We start from the raw sequence: 15,883 nt of genomic DNA, 5'->3' as shown, positions 1-15,883 counted from the left end.
GCAGGGAAGGTGGTGGGGAGCCCTCCAGTGCCTGGGTCCAGCTCCCCGGTCAACTGGCAGTCATGCCATCTTGATGACCTTCCCCAGGAGATTAATCAATTTATTTTTATTAGTTGTTTTCTTCTGAAAGATGCTATCCATCTTTCAGTCAACCTATATTCCTTCATCTTCACATTCTGCATCCAGTTTAGTCCTATTAGTTCTTGTTTCGAAATGTCTTATATTCATTACTTCTTTCTCTAGTGCTGCCATCCAAGTCCAGTGACCCTGCTAGATGGTTTCAAAAGCCTTTGTTTTTCTTTTATTCCCTTTTTTCAGACCAGCTTGCCTGTCATTATTGTATCAATAATCTTCCTAAAACACTATTTTGTCCTGTGTTCTGCTCAACGTTTTCAGAGGCTGTCTCTTTTGGCAGTGTTTCCTTTGGAGGAAAAATATTCTGATGGACCCCCAGTGTTGACGTGAATTATTGTAATTATAATGCAACTTAAATATGTCCAAATATAAAACTAAATATAAACCTTTGCACGTGCAACTGTATAACTAAAGCAATTTACAAATTCATTACAAACAAGACTATGAAATGAGTAAAATTTAACTTAACAACATTGATAAGATAAAGGATGTTTGACAAAACTCCGTCACCAAGTCATGGGTATGGAACAGAGTGCTCTGAGTCGGCCTGGGCCTCTTCTACTCTTCAGACTTCTGAGGAACCTTTGTTTCTACAGCATGCTCTGGTACCATTTGGCCTTCACTTGGTTCAAATATATCACTTGAGAAATAGGTCTGTCATTGTCTTTTTTTTCCCCCCATTCTTCAACTTGCTACAATCATAATAGCGCTACCTGGCTGCAGTAAGATAGTTAAAAAAAAGTACATACTCCTTGGTGATTTGGGGTACCAAATAAGCATCCAGATCATCCAAAATATATGAGGTGTGTGTATGTGTGTGTGTGTGTGTGTGTGTGTGTGTGTGTGTGTGTGAGAGAGAGAGAGAGAGAGAGAGAGAATTTTAGAACTGACTTGAAAAAAAGCAGCTTAGAATATTTTTATACTAAACTAATGGAATCTCAAAATCAGTCCCACATTCCCAGAATCTACAGTCCCTATTATAAAAAGCACTGATCTGTGGGATAAAGACCAAATTCCTCATGTTGCTGTCCAAGGCCTTCATTAATTTGGATCAAGTCTCTTTTCCTTTTTAGCTGTTCTTTTTTTTTTTTTCCCTTCTTCTCTGCCTTACTTACTGTCACATGAACATGCGCACATTTTCTCAGACCTGTGTCTTCTGTCCTTTAATACCTGTGTCCCCATATAATCCCATCTATCTACAGGCTTTAAGTACCAATTCATGCTCTCATTTCCCCTAAAGCTTCTGCCACCCCTTCAGTTATTATTTGATTTTCCTCCCTTGAACTCATCCTTGGAACTCCCATATCCGGTGCTTTGGCCTTTCATTTTTTTGTAATGTTAGCTTCAGTTGTTTGATTTGCATATTCTCTACAGCACTAGACTTCAGGGGCTTTAAGGCAACATAGCATCTTAAAGGTTTTTTTGCATAATCTTCGGGATCGTTGTTGATATTCCTGAAGCACTTATTAAGTGAGTCAAATGATTACTGGTGATGCTTGATATTAGGGATTTAGTTTCCCTTGAAGAAATATGTGATTTCTCCATATAGAGTGTAAGCAAAGTACTTTGAGGTAGAAAATTTGCCTTTCTAAGAAACTAAAATGCCTTAGGAATTTTGTATTTTTGCCCCCATTTGTTCTGTATTTTCAGGACTGCTGGGAAAGATCCTCATGGCTATCCGGGATGCAGGTTTTGAAATCTCAGCTATGCAGATGGTAAGTAGTTTGCAATAACTCATAATCTATTGACAGATTTCTTTTCTTAATGTTTTATATTGAATTTTCTCTGTGCACTTGTGAACTCAACACATTAAAAATAAAACTATATAGTTCCTGAGCTTGATAACCTTATAATAAAAAAAAATGTTTTTGAAATTATTTTACCCATATAATCTTTCACTGAGGGAACTAAAATTCAAATGGTACACCTAATTTAAGGTTATAAAACAGGTTTGTACAGTTTCTGGGACTTCGGTTGCAAAATAAATTATAGATGGAAACAATGTATTTAGTTCCTACGAACAAAAAATAGAATTAAGTTGAGTAGATAATACTGAGCTTTCTGTTGTTTAGAGACTAAGAAGAGAGTGGAGAAAAAGAATCAGTTGAGATTTTTCCCTTAACCAGGGCCTTCTGCTGGTTTCTGGACTTTCCCTCAGAGCCTTCTTTGGAGTTAGCACATTTCAGCTTCTGTTGGCAGTCACACCACTTGACCTCCAAAGAGCCTACAACTGTTCAAAATTGCCTAGTGGATGCATTTATAGGAAACCCTTCACTGAGGAAACAACACCCATGTCTGTAGAGCTCACACCTTTGTGCTGTACTTACCAGCACTTGACAAAAAATGGGGTACAAGTTGTTACAGGAGTCAGATAAACAATTTGGGTTTTACAAGGTGTGAAGACCAGCAAGTTTATGCTATTTTGATAATGAAATACTGACTTTGGAGCTGAGATTTTTCTTACCAGTATGATTTATGTGTTCTTTTCCTGAGAAGGAACTGCTTTTGATTTCTGTGAAGTCCTAGGATCATCCAAAATCAGGGGTCAGGGCAGTAACTGGGATTCTGACAGTTTTGTGTCCCTAATTGGTAGGAATGCCCGCAAACCAAATAAAAGGTCAGAAATATCGACTAGTTTGCAGAGTCATCAGGCCAAACTTGGAGACTAGTAAGAAAGTTGAAGAATCTTACCTAGGATTATAAAGAAATTGTTGGCCAAAACGTCCTAAAAGTATTAGCTTGGTGATGTATTCATAGGATTGTAGGACCTAAGCCTGCTTTAAAAAGGTGTGTTTTGTAGAAATTTTAGATTTAAACATTGATCCGACTCTAGGCCTGCAACCTAGCATGGTTGGCCAGAGGAGGTGCTTGGTGAAAACAAGAATAATAATTAAGAAAAGGATTGATTGAACCTATGGGGGAGGCATGGTAGTTTAGTGGCAATCATAGTCATTGAGTTTTGGCGTCAGGAAGCTCTATTTCTGAATCGTGGGTTGGCTGCCCTCTACACCCATGGATCTCCCGGCCAGTGGGAACATTATTATTTGCCTCAATGTATTATTTTAGGAATTAAATGAAATAACCTTAGGCAATGCCTTGTAGAATTTCCAGGGCAAATTATAAGTACTTAATATTATATAGTCTATTATTTTGTTATATTAAAAATACAACAAGTTGTGGGACTGTAGGATAAAACACTGAAATCAAACAAAATTCACTGCCTGTAATAGTTATATTGCCTATGGAATAAATCCTCCCAGCTTGAATTATTGCCCAGCTAGGCAGAAATTTCTCAGTGATCTTCAATTCTGGTGACAATAAAGAAACAAAGTAGGAGAGAAAATAAAATTGTTAATTCTGAGGATATTTAAAAAAAATCTAAGGTCTTAGTTCTTGAGACCCTAGAACTTAATGCAATTTTATTTTTAACTAAATTTGAATCCTGCCTGGATAAGAGTCTTTATAGGTTTATCTTATAAGCATACTCTTGTAATTCTTTTTGACTTTAGATTTCCAGACAATTCGTGTAAATGCTTTACTATGAACCAAGCTAGGGATTTTTCTGAATGCTTGGGAGGAAAAGGGTATTATTTTTGGCTGCTACAAAATCTGAAGTACTTTTCATTAGTAATATTTCTTGGGCCACTAGTCTATCAGTAAACAATATGACATTGTAAGTTTTTCATGTGTGTTGAGAATGCGGTTTCATTCAGAGAGAGGTAGAGTGTAGTGGTTAAGAGCGTGACCAGTGGGGTCAGATTGCTTGAGATGGAACGCAAATCTGAAGGTTATGTAACCTGCACGTGACGTAATTTATGGGTTTGTTGTGAGGATTAAATGAGATGATGCGTGTACAGGTCCTAGAACAGTGCTTGATACATTAAGTACTCAATAAATGTTACCCATTTTTATTACTGATGAGCTGATCTTTAACAACACATTTTCAGAGTACTTAATTTGTGCAAGGTTTATATTTTAAAGTAAAGAAAATCTATCCAAGAGATCATAAATGCCAAGTGCTGAGTGTGGTTCATTTTATGTTCTTTTGGTGGTTGGCTTATGTTATGTTTTGCTTTGTTTCAATCCAGTTCAACATGGATCGAGTTAATGTTGAAGAGTTTTATGAAGTTTATAAAGGAGTAGTGTCTGAGTATAATGTAAGTATCAAAGTAAATGTAAAGCAGTGGTACTGAAAACAGTTTGTGTATCTTAAATCTGGGGAATCTCGGTATAATTTATAATCATGAAAGTTTTCACGAGTCTGCCAGTTGCCAGCGGGTCAGACCCATGACTGAGGCATTCTTATCTCTGAGAGCCACTGAATCAGCTTTTAAAATATCTTATTGTTTCATTTGTAAAACAAAAATATACCACAGTGCAAAAAAAAAATTTGCTGGGATATTGACACATTTGGACATTCTCTATGAAGTTTATAATATTCTCAGAGAGGAAGACTCTCCAAATGCTTTAGAAAGGTAAAAGCAAATAGTTACAGTATAACTCCAGGGCATTATTTAACATCTTCTTTAATGATATAAATGCAGGTAGAGTCATCTCAAAATGTGACTGAGACTGAAGAAATAAGAAGATTTGAAAGGATTTGGTCAGAGGGCAATGAAGTACGTTCTTGAAAACAAATGATAAGCCAAACGTCGTTCCTTAAAATAAAACATAGTAGATATTTGATCAAAATTAGTTTCCTTCTCCTCTTTATGAAATTATCTTAGATACACTTGTGCTGGTGGACTGTCTCCTCATCTACAGAGTTTTACAGAGTGTTGGCTTTTTTTTTTGGCATAAAGTTTACCGTTCTTGACAATGAGACTAGATTTCCCTTCTCACTTCTCTATGACTTTTCCTTTCAATCTTCTTTAAAAAGAACAAATACACTGGTCTGAGAACCTGCCGGAGACTTTGTCTTATTTAGTCCTACAAAGTCAGGACTGATTGTGAAATCTGTTTTGTGTTCAGCGTACTGGTGTCCCTTTAGACCTTATTTAGAGGAACCACAGTGGGTTTTCCTTCTGTTACAGCTTACTGAACCTTAATCTTACAAGCTTCTTCATTTTAGAGTTACGCATTTTCTTAAATGGAAGAATTTTAAAATGTGTTATTATTTAATTCAAACAGTGACAGCTGTTTTCCATTTCTTAAGTCTCTCTTTTATATATTTTCCTTCTTTTATTTGTTCAATTTTACTTTAAAAAATATGGTTGAAAACTGCTATCTTCCTCCATTCATGTTATGTTACAGCTCTGCTGTGCATAAGATGAACCCATGGAGACATATCTTTTGATCATCAGTTATAGTTTCATACAATATCATGTAGTATTGAATTTGGTAACAGATACTTGAGGTCACTAGTGTTGTGCACACATGTGAGGTGGGCCATATTTCCCTTTGGAAAATAACTTTAAAAAAACCCCTCATTTCTGACTTAATGTCTCCTATATTGTGCTTTAAAATACTATACATGTAATTTATTTTTAGGTAATATATATTTACTCTTAGGATTTTTTTCTTTTGATTTGGGGAATTCTAGAGGTAAAAGTAAAAACATCACTGGGTGGGTGTGTCATTTTCCCTAAGAAATCAGGAATTTGAATGACAGTAGCAATATCGTACTGTAATGTCAGGATATCCCAGAATAATTGGTGTTGATGTGTTTTCTTCTGTCTGGTACTCTCAGTAAGATAGTCTCTCTGTCACTACTATTTAAATCTTGTGATATTAATAACAGTCTACTTACGATAAAGAACATATTGGCTGTTTGGGAAGAAAAACTACATTATTTCAAAGTTAGCCTTGTGAGCCATTTTTAGTAATGCTTATCATTTTTTATTCATCTTGAAATGGTTTATTCAGTGTAAAACAAATATCTCAAATCAAAATTGGTTTAGAGTGTTCTGCTAATGGGAAAATGGGGTATATACATGAACCAGAACATTATCTAAGTATCTTTATGAGATGTTCTGTATTTATATGATATAAAGTTCTGTTGATACTAAGTGAAATTGTTTCTTTGAAAATTTTCTCCAAAGGGAAATAAGAATGTTTTTATCCCAGTAATATTTTGTTTAAGTAACTAATATTTTGTAAATATTCTTATTCTAATGCTTTTAAAATGCTTTTCCCATTTATAATTCGGTTTTGTTCAAAGGAGGTTGTGTGAGGATCTGTATCCGTACACTGCAAATGCATGTGATTGAAGTATCTTTCGTTGGTTAATTTGGGACCCCAAAAATCAGATAGCAAATACTGAGTCTCACTTGTTATTGTGAATATTGTATTTCCCACAAGGCCTCTTATTTCTCATGGCAGTTAATATTCAGGACTCGAGTTTAAGTTCAAGGAAGAGGTAAATTTTTAAACGCTGCAGATTGTTGGATGTCTCTTAATTTTAGGAAGTTTATCTAATTCAAAAAGAAGACCCTGTAAAAATAATCTTAAGAGGCAACATGGTCTAAAGGGACAAAAACAGGTGATTTGAGTCTTATTCTAACTTTTCATACAACACTTCTTCCTCCTTGTCTCCACATTCTTTTATATAAAATAAATGATAAGAGATATCAGGTCATAATAGTGGTTCCACTCATTTTATTATTCTAAATGTATACAATGGAATATTATTCAGCCATCAGAAAGAATGATTACCCAACATTTGCATCAACGTGGACGGAACTGGAGGAGATTATACTAAGTGAAATAAGTCAAGCAGAGGAAGACAATTATCACATGGTTTCACTTATTTGTGGAACATAAGGAATAGCAGGGAGATCGTTAGGAGAAGGGAGGGGAAAATGAAGTGTGGGGGGGAACAGAGGGGAAAAGGAACCACTAGAGACTATGGATTCCGGGAAACAAACTGAGGGTTACAGAGGGGAGGGGAGTGGGGGGATGGGCTAGGCCGGTGATGGGTGTTAAGGAGGGCACGTATTGCATGGTGCACTGGGTGTTATACGCAAACAATGAATCATGGAACACTACATCAAAAGCTAATGATGTACTGTATGGTGACTAACATATCATAATAAAAAAAATGAAGATATGTTGGTGAAACGATCCTCCTAAATATAGGATGTATAGTGTGAAATAGGGACAGCATCACTGACATTATTGTATCTGACATAATTCTTTGTAGTAAATCCTGTGTTGATCATTTACACTTACATTTGTTGCTTCAGCATTTGCAGTCATAAAAAGGTAATTCCTACCTCACTGTGTTATCAAGATCCACTTATTTACTACATCTATATACTGAGTGTCTACTGTGTGCCAAACAATGTGTTAGATATCAAGTAGAGAGATGAACAAAGAAAAGCTCACTACCTGCATTCATGGAGCTTATGGTCTGGTGAGGACAGACATTAAATCAAATGATCCCATCATAAAAGGCAGGAGTCAAAGGGCTGTGAAGGAAACAAACAGGTCTGTTTGGTTTTGGTAATTTTTTACTTAATTAAAAATCGAGGTGACAAAATAAAACAAAAACAAAAACCTAGGTGACTTGAGAATTTTGTTGGGTCCACTTTTTTAAGGAGCACATTATGCTTTTGATGGAGTCCTTTTTCCAACAGGTTTTTTTTCTTTCCATTTTGTACATTTGCATAGCCCTTCATGCCTGTATTTTTAATGGTATTTGTGATTAACACCAAAAGACAAGGAGAGAGGTAAATGGAAGAAAAGCAGACAAAATTCACTCCTCTCTTTTTGGGTGGCATATTCCTGCTGCCTTCTGCCCCCACTGAGAACTTGGCTCTTGACATTTATGTATAGGCAGTACTTCAACATCATGAGACAGAAAATCAGACTCAACATAATTATCCATAAAAAATCAATTACATATGACCTTTGTGAAATAGCAGAGTGACTTCAGGGAGATACCTTTAGGGATTCTAATGAGTAGGGTTCTGTGGACTATATCAGTTGTGAAGCTCTTTCCCTCCTCTTTTAACTTCTGGCATTTCTATTAGGTGTGATTACTGAGTTCCAATTAATATTTAAATATTGTTCTGTAATAAATTACCTTTATTTTACTTTGTCATTGTATATTATAAACTCTCCAAAGTCATTAAAATGGCTTGCATGTCCCTACGTGGTCTGGCCTCATCTCTTACTGCTTTCCTGTGGTCTCACTTTAGCTCCCGATCTCCTGGCTCCTATACTGATCTTCATACCCACCAACTGTACTTCTGCCTCTGAGTCTTTATATTTATTTTCACTTCTTCCTGAAGTATTTTTTCCCCATGTAGAGAAGAAAAGAACATTCACTGAGTGTTCCAGACACTGTGAGAGGTACTTTTCTTTCTCTCGTGTTTCTCATTATACCACTTCACATATAGTTAAGAACCTTAAAAGAGTAGATATACTTTCGTTTCCCCCCCTTATGTGCTGTGGTTGTCATACGTCTTTATTTCCATTTATATTATAAACCCTACAATGCATTTTTAATATTTTGCTTTAAATAATCAATTATATTTCACACCAACTAAAAAATATATTTTATATTTACTCACATGTTTACCATCGTTTTGTGTAGGTCCCTATTTTTGTCTGATACTATTATCCTTCTGTCTGAAGAACTTCCTTTAACATGTCTTATGTTATAGGGCTGCTGGTAGTCAATTCTCTCACATTTTGTCTGACCGAAAAAGTTATTTTTCCTTCATTTGTGAAAAATATCTTCCAGGGAACCTGGGCGGCTCAGTTGGTTAAGTGTCCAACTCTTGATTTCAGCTCAGATCATGATCTCAGGGTTGTGAGATTGAGCTCTGCATCGGGCTCTGCGGTTGGCGGAGCCTGCTTAAGTTTCTCTCCCTCGCCCTCTCTCCCTTCCCTGCCCTTTACCCTCTCTTAAAAAACAAAACAAACAAAAAAAAAACTTCCTACCTGGGAATAGAATTGTAGGCTGACAGATTTTTGTTGTTGTCATTTGCATCTTTCTTTGTTCTACTGTTATGTGTCTCTTTTGGGAAGGGTTGTTTTTAAGAGTTTTTTGTTATTGGGGTTTTTTGTTTTTAGCCAATTTAATTATTGGCTCACTGTACTTTTCTTTGCGTTTATTCTCCCTGGACTCTGTTGGATCTGTTGGCTTATGAGTCTTATCAAATTTGAAAATATTTTAGCAATTAATTCTTGGAATCTTTATCTGTTCATCACCCCTTCTTTTCTTTTCCTGGGACTCCCAATTATATGCATATTAGACAGCTTGTCGTTGGAAAAAAAAATTACCGTGGTACATTTTTATTCATTCTTCTTTCTGTCTGTGCTTGCTTTTGAGTAATTGGTATTTCATGTCTTCAAATTTATTGTCCTTCTGCAGTATTTTGTTTTGTTCATCCCATCCAGGGTATTTAATTCAGATGTAGTCTTCATCACTAGAAGTTCCATTTGGGTGTTTTTTTTGTTTGTTTGTTTTGAGTATAGTTGGCACAGTGTTACGTTAGTTTCATGTGTATGGCATAGTGATTCAATAACCCTATATGTTATGCTGTGCTCACCACGAGTGTATTCTTCGGGCCTTTTTAATATCATCGATTTTCTCTGCATCATGTCCATGTTTCCTTCCTCTAATTTGCATGTAGAGCCCATTTACGCTGGCCGTTTTAACATTCTATGTACCCAAAATCATTTCCGTCATTGCTACATCTGTGTCATTTTGTTGAGTTTTCTTCTAGTGATGGTTCATATTTTCTTATTTCTTTGCATGCCTAGTAATTTTTATTGGATGCTGGATAATGTGAAATTTATAATGTTACATGGTATGTATGTCATATTCCTTCAAAGAGTGTTTGACATAGTTTTGGCACTCACGGAAGTTACTTAGGATCAGTTTGACCTTTTCAAGGCTTGCTTTTAAGCTTTATAGGAGGGGTACAGAACATTCCATATATAAGGCCAACTATTATGGTGCAATACCCTTCTGAGGGCTCTACCTGATGCCCTGTGTATCACATGAGGGCTTTCCACTCCGGCTGGTGGAAATGCAAAGTCTTCTCAGCCTTGTGCTCTCTCTGTGAATGGTTTCACTTAACTGCTTCTGGGAGTTCTTTTCTTCGCTTTGGGTAGTTTCCTCTACACATATATAGACTCTTAGCCAAAGACTCAGGTGAACTTCTCCGCAGATCCCTGTAACTTACTCTCCCATAGTTCTCTCACCTCCTCTAGTAATCTGTCCTACAAATTCTAGCTACATTGGCCTCCCTAACTCCAATCTTTGTCTCTTCTGCTCAGTGAGAGTGTTGGGCTCTGTTGTGTTTCCTCTCCCTGTCCCATTATCTGGAAACTTCCTCCAGGCAGTAAGATGGGGGCAGTCATATGGCTTACTTCATTTGATTCTCTTTTATCAGGGATCATAATACTGCACTGCCTGTCATCTAGTGTTTGAAAACTGTTGTTTCATATATATTGTCTCATTTCTAGATGTTTAATGTGAGAGAATCTGGTCCCTGTTGTCTTCATTTCTGAAAATGATTATGATTTTTAAAAGTGTCTTTGGAAGAAACACTTTGAAATTTAGATCTTTAGGAATGTTCGATAGGACTGTATTTAAGAGGAGAAACCTTTAAAAGGAAGACATACAAGAAGATCATTTCAATTAATGAAAGTCTCAAGTGGTAAAGCATTAAATGATGCTAGTGGTAGGAATTGAGATGAGGGAACATATCTAAAACACGTTTTTTTCAGGAGAAATGGACAGAATTGGGGAGCTGCTTGGCATGTGGGGTACATGAGGATTCAAATGTAAGATTTTAATATCTGTAATAGTGGTGCAATTAAAAGAGGCTGAGTAAAAGATCATTAATTTTTACTCATTTTAAATGTTCTCATATATCATAGGAGATGGTGACAGAAATGTATTCTGGCCCTTGTGTAGCAATGGAGATTCAACAAAATAATCCTACAAAGACATTTCGAGAATTCTGTGGACCTGCTGATCCCGTAAGTTAGTGTTTAAAATATTAATCAAGCTTGTTTTATTCACTAGCTAAGAATCTTAACAGGTTTAATAGTTTTAGTTTGTTCTTTAAAAGAAATAATACCAAAATGACTAAATCAGATAAATTTTTATTCAGAATAGCATTTTGAATAATTTTTAATATTCCAAGAAAAAGTGAATTTTTTATTAGCCTAGTGACAGTATAGAATGGGCAGAAAGCTTTACTGTGTATTTTTTTACTTTACTGTGGCATTTTCTTTTATTGTTTCTTCATGCTAAATTGTCTAGATAAATAAATTGATCAAGCTGTCTGATAGAACTTATCTAAGATACTAATTATCTTTTGACATAGGGAGGCTCTAAATAAAGCTCTCAGTGTGAAGAATATTGATATGGTGGCTTCATACCATAAGTACGAGCAATGGGACTTATGTGAAACTTGATAACCTCTAGTATACTTTTCATTTTGCTTTGGGGTTTCTTCATATAGACATTGGGTGGAAAAAAGAGTGAAGAGGAAGGGGATGGACCTAAAAAGCAAAAGTAGCATTAGAACACACATGAGAAATCTCCCTGCAAATGTTAAAAGCTGAGTAGGATTAAGGGAAGCATTACTGATTTTAAACACTGTAATTTTTAAAAAAGATTTTTTATATTTATTTTAGGGAGATAGAGAGAGAGAGAGAGAGAGTTCCTGAGCCAGGGGAGGGCCAGAGGGGGCGAGAGAGGGACAAGCATACTCCACACTGAACATGGAGCTAACTTGGGGCTCGATCTCATGACCTTGAGATCGTGACCTGAGCTGAAACCAAGAGTCAGATGGTTAATGGACTGAGCCACCCAAGCGCCCCTAACTATAATTCAAATTTATTCTCTTTTCTTTATTTTACCATCACTTATAAATAGTTTATTGAATATGAGCATCTAATTCAGTTTAATCCAGAGAGCATTTATTGAGTTCCCTTATATGTAGGATAGAAAGTTAACAGCACCTATTAAGAAATCAACTTGTGTGAGAGTGCTTGCTGCTAGATTAAGCTCTGTAGGGGAGAGCAGTATACCTGTTCTCAAAGACTGAAGAGCACACACATAATGATCTTTTAAAACACAGAGAAACATACAATAAGGGCTAAAATATTTTTAGTTCAAGTAAAATGCAAATGTTAAAGGATTGTTTAATAAAGGAGCAAATGTATGACCTGGAGATAATTGAGAAAACTTACTTAGAGGAAGAGAGTAGTGAAAGGGGTTTTAAAGAAGAATCAAGGCACAAAGAGAATGAGAAAAGCTCTAAAGCCTGTACAAAGGCAACAGTGAAGGAATTTGCAAATTTACTATGGTATACAGCAAGAATATTTGCTTGACTTCAATAGGAAATGCATACCTAGAAGCACAAGGAAATACATTTTTTTAAAGATAGTGGTACCAGCGAATGCTGGTAGAGATGAATTTGGGATGGGTAGTCTTAAAATCCAGGCTACAATTGTGGATTTTGTATGAGTGGAATCCCATGTGGCAGGAAATAGCAATTCCTCATATTTAGCTTAATTTTGAGCATATGGAGTCATTCCCTTGATGCAACAAGAGCAAACTAAATTGGAAGAGGTTTAAGGCAAGGGCTCTAGAAACAGTTAAGAGCAGACCTGATGACACCATTAGAGAAAGAGTTGGCAGGACCTACTCTCTATCTTTTCAGGGACAAAGAAGAATAGAAGTTAAGTATTAAATGTGATTGTGAAAGTGTGATTATTAAAATCTGACTCTAATGTAGAGGACTTTAAGAGAAAATGATGATGTTGAGTGTTTATTGATTAGTCATTGTAAAAAATTAGAAAGGGATACTTTTTGGTTACATGAATAAACAGATCTTGATGTTTGCCATTTTTATATCTGATTTCTGTTGGAAATCAGGACAGGGTTTTGTTTATTGTTTTTTTAAGATAATTAAAATTGTGAGTGAACAGCTGACTGAACCGGCAAATTAGATATAAACTAGAACAAAGATAGAATGACTACATTCATTCTTTCATTCATTCCATAAGTATTTACTGAAACTGTGCTAATATTTGTGAATATAAAGATAGACGTCTCAAAGAGCTCACAGTCTGCGAATGAGCAGTATATGTAAGTGGCTCATTTCCACGTTCTGTGGCAATTGTAGTGTTAGATGCTTGCATTGGGTACGATGGGGGCCCAGAATATTAGCACTTAGCTCAGCCTGAGAGGGGCAAAATAGCATCCGGGGAGACTTCTTGAAGAACATGACTTCTGAGCAGAATTGCAAGGAGTGAGCAGAACTTAGCTAAGTGAAGAAGGAAATGACACGATGAAAGTCAGGGAAGAATAAAACAGATTCACTTTCAGGCTGCAACAAGATCTTTATCATTACTGTAGTTAAATTACTTGGCAATGAATGACAGAGGATGAGGTCGTCGGGGAGTAGTTGGGAGTGAGCCTTGAGCAATCATAGAAGGAAGAGTCCTAACAATAAAAGTTTGCTGATTACCTCTCTTTCTAGATGTATATTCAGTGAACATTTACAGAGTGAATAGTATGTACAGGGCTCACTGCTTGAGCCCGTGGCTGGGCCATAAGAAAGACGACTAGAACAAGGTATCTTTCCTTAATGAGCTCATAATCTCATGAGAGTTTAGGTTGGGAACTCTTCCAAGATCCTAAGTCTTCCCTCATTAAGCATAGTTGGAATTACTCTACTATTTTTTTTTTTCATTTTAGTTGTCCACGAGCCCCTTGTAGCATTATAGAAAGTTACTAATAGGGATACTAAAATTTGGTATGAATTTAACATAAAAAATGTTAATAGTGGTTGTCTTTGGGTGGTAGAACTATGATAATGTTAAATTCTACTTTCCTGTATTTTGCCAATTTTCCTTAAAGTACTTCTGTTACATTTACAATAATACCTTTTAATGTATCATAAAACTTGAAAGTAAATGAACTTTTGAGGACTTGGTCCTGATTTGGGATGGATTCTCCTCTTGAATCTCAGAGTCTTGAATTATGTACTAAGTGCAGGTGCGGGATGTTAAGCAGGATCATGTGCCTTTGATGGATATATAGAGATGGGCATATATAGATATTATATACCCATCTAACATGTATACATATGTATATATCTTCAGAAAAAATACCATTAGTAGTTATAGTCAAACTATGCATTAGGGACAATAGAATGGTTCTTAAAGTTTGTTCTCAGACTTTGGTTTATTTATTCTTCTTCTACTCTCTTTCTTTGTCCCTTTTCTTCCACCCCTCCAGCAAAATTGTAAGTGTTCAATGCTTACTACATGCCAGTCACTGCGCTAGGTTTATAATAATGATCAAATAAGTATAGTCCTTATCTTTGAGGAACTTATAGTCTAGTTTTAGGAGGTAGAATTGATAAATGGCAGTCTCACTCTAAACTGCCAGTGTGCCAATCTATTCATGTATTGTATTAAAATAATTTAGAAATTCATGTCATCACTGCTTAGTCATTTCCATGTCTGAAGAGAGACTGTGGGTTACAAAACATGTAAATATAACTAGTGTGTGGGAAAAATGCAAGGTGTGTCATGGCCATACAATTAATATTTGATTAATGAATAGACAGGCTACTTTTAATGTGTACCTAAAATCCGGTATTCACTCATTATTTAAAAATATTTCATAATAAAAAAATTTTTTTAAAAGAAAAAAAGAAAAATATTTCATCTACCAAAATGAGTTCTTTTTTTCTTTATTCTTTCTAAGATGTAGAACTACTTTTTAAGTTGATTCAAAAGAAGGTTCAGCCTTACAGTGAACATTAGACCACTTGGTAACTATATATGTTGTGAATCGACCTCACTTTCATCATTGATGTCTGCACTATTGGCAGATTTGTTCTCTTATATCTGGAAGGAAACACACATTGCGTATGAACAGAATTTATTTCAGTTTCTCTAGAAGTGGTCTGCAAGAAAGGGTGCTTCACAACACACGTCACTGGTGGGGAAGGGTATGTTAAACTTTCCATTTTTATTTATTTACTTTATAAAAAGAAATTAAGTTTTAGTAAAATTTAATGTATAGACTAATAAGAGTACATTTATATAACCTGTTAAACTACATACATGTTTTGATGTATTTACATATTTTACTGACGAGGGTGCTTAAAAATGTTGGAGTCTACTGCATGAAAGGGAAAACAAATATCACAGGTTTCTTTACAGTTAGAGAAAGATTCACTCACCACACCATCACCTGCAGAAAATACATCCACTTAGGCAGAAAACCTAATTTGCCTCTGAAAGAGGTTTTGATTGCACCTGCTCAAGAATTTCACTGTTGAGTAGTTTGGTGGTTTTCCTGCTGAGCCATTAGGAAACTGAAAGAGTCACCAAAGAAGTGGTAAATTACCTGGAAAAATTGTGCAGAATGTATTTGTTCTTGGACTGGTGTGTATGACAAGCCAAATAACCTCACATCATTATGCCTTATTTTATGAAAAATATGTTTGTAAAATATTTTATGTAAAGGACCTTATTTAAGGGATTCTGAATTTTTTGGTCAAGTGATTCCTTTGGCTATTTGGAACCTTTTGTGATTCTATACAAATTTTAGGATTTTTTCCCCTATGTCTATGAAGAATGTCCTTGGAGTTTTCATAGAAATTGCATTTAATCTATAGATGGCTTTGGGTAGTGTGGACATTTTAACAGTATTCATTCTTTCCGTCCTTGAACATGGGATATCTTTCCATTTGTTTCATTTTCCATTTCTTTCTTTCTTTCTTTCTTTCTTTCTTTCTTTCTTTCTTTCTTTCTT

General features: G+C 35.6%; 1 protein-coding gene across 4 annotated transcripts in view; it reads left to right on the top strand.

Moving 5' to 3' along the window:
* The window catches only part of NME7 (NME/NM23 family member 7), a 243,095-nt gene that overhangs the window by 103,732 nt on the left and 123,480 nt on the right, over positions 1 to 15,883 (top strand). For all 4 annotated transcript variants that reach the window (XM_008695848.2, XM_040636186.1, XM_008695838.2 and 1 more), the window contains exons 8-10: positions 1,786 to 1,850; positions 4,224 to 4,292; positions 10,975 to 11,076. In XM_008695848.2, the coding sequence (XP_008694070.1) occupies positions 1,786 to 1,850; positions 4,224 to 4,292; positions 10,975 to 11,076 (236 nt within the window). The remainder of the gene's footprint in view (positions 1 to 1,785; positions 1,851 to 4,223; positions 4,293 to 10,974; positions 11,077 to 15,883) is intronic.

The sequence above is a fragment of the Ursus maritimus genome, unplaced genomic scaffold (assembly GCF_017311325.1).
Source record: "Ursus maritimus isolate PB19 unplaced genomic scaffold, ASM1731132v1 scaffold_2, whole genome shotgun sequence".
Taxonomy (NCBI): Eukaryota; Metazoa; Chordata; class Mammalia; order Carnivora; family Ursidae; genus Ursus; species Ursus maritimus.
The sequence above is the reverse complement of the archived record's forward strand: the minus strand, read 5'-3'. Positions and strand labels throughout refer to the sequence as shown.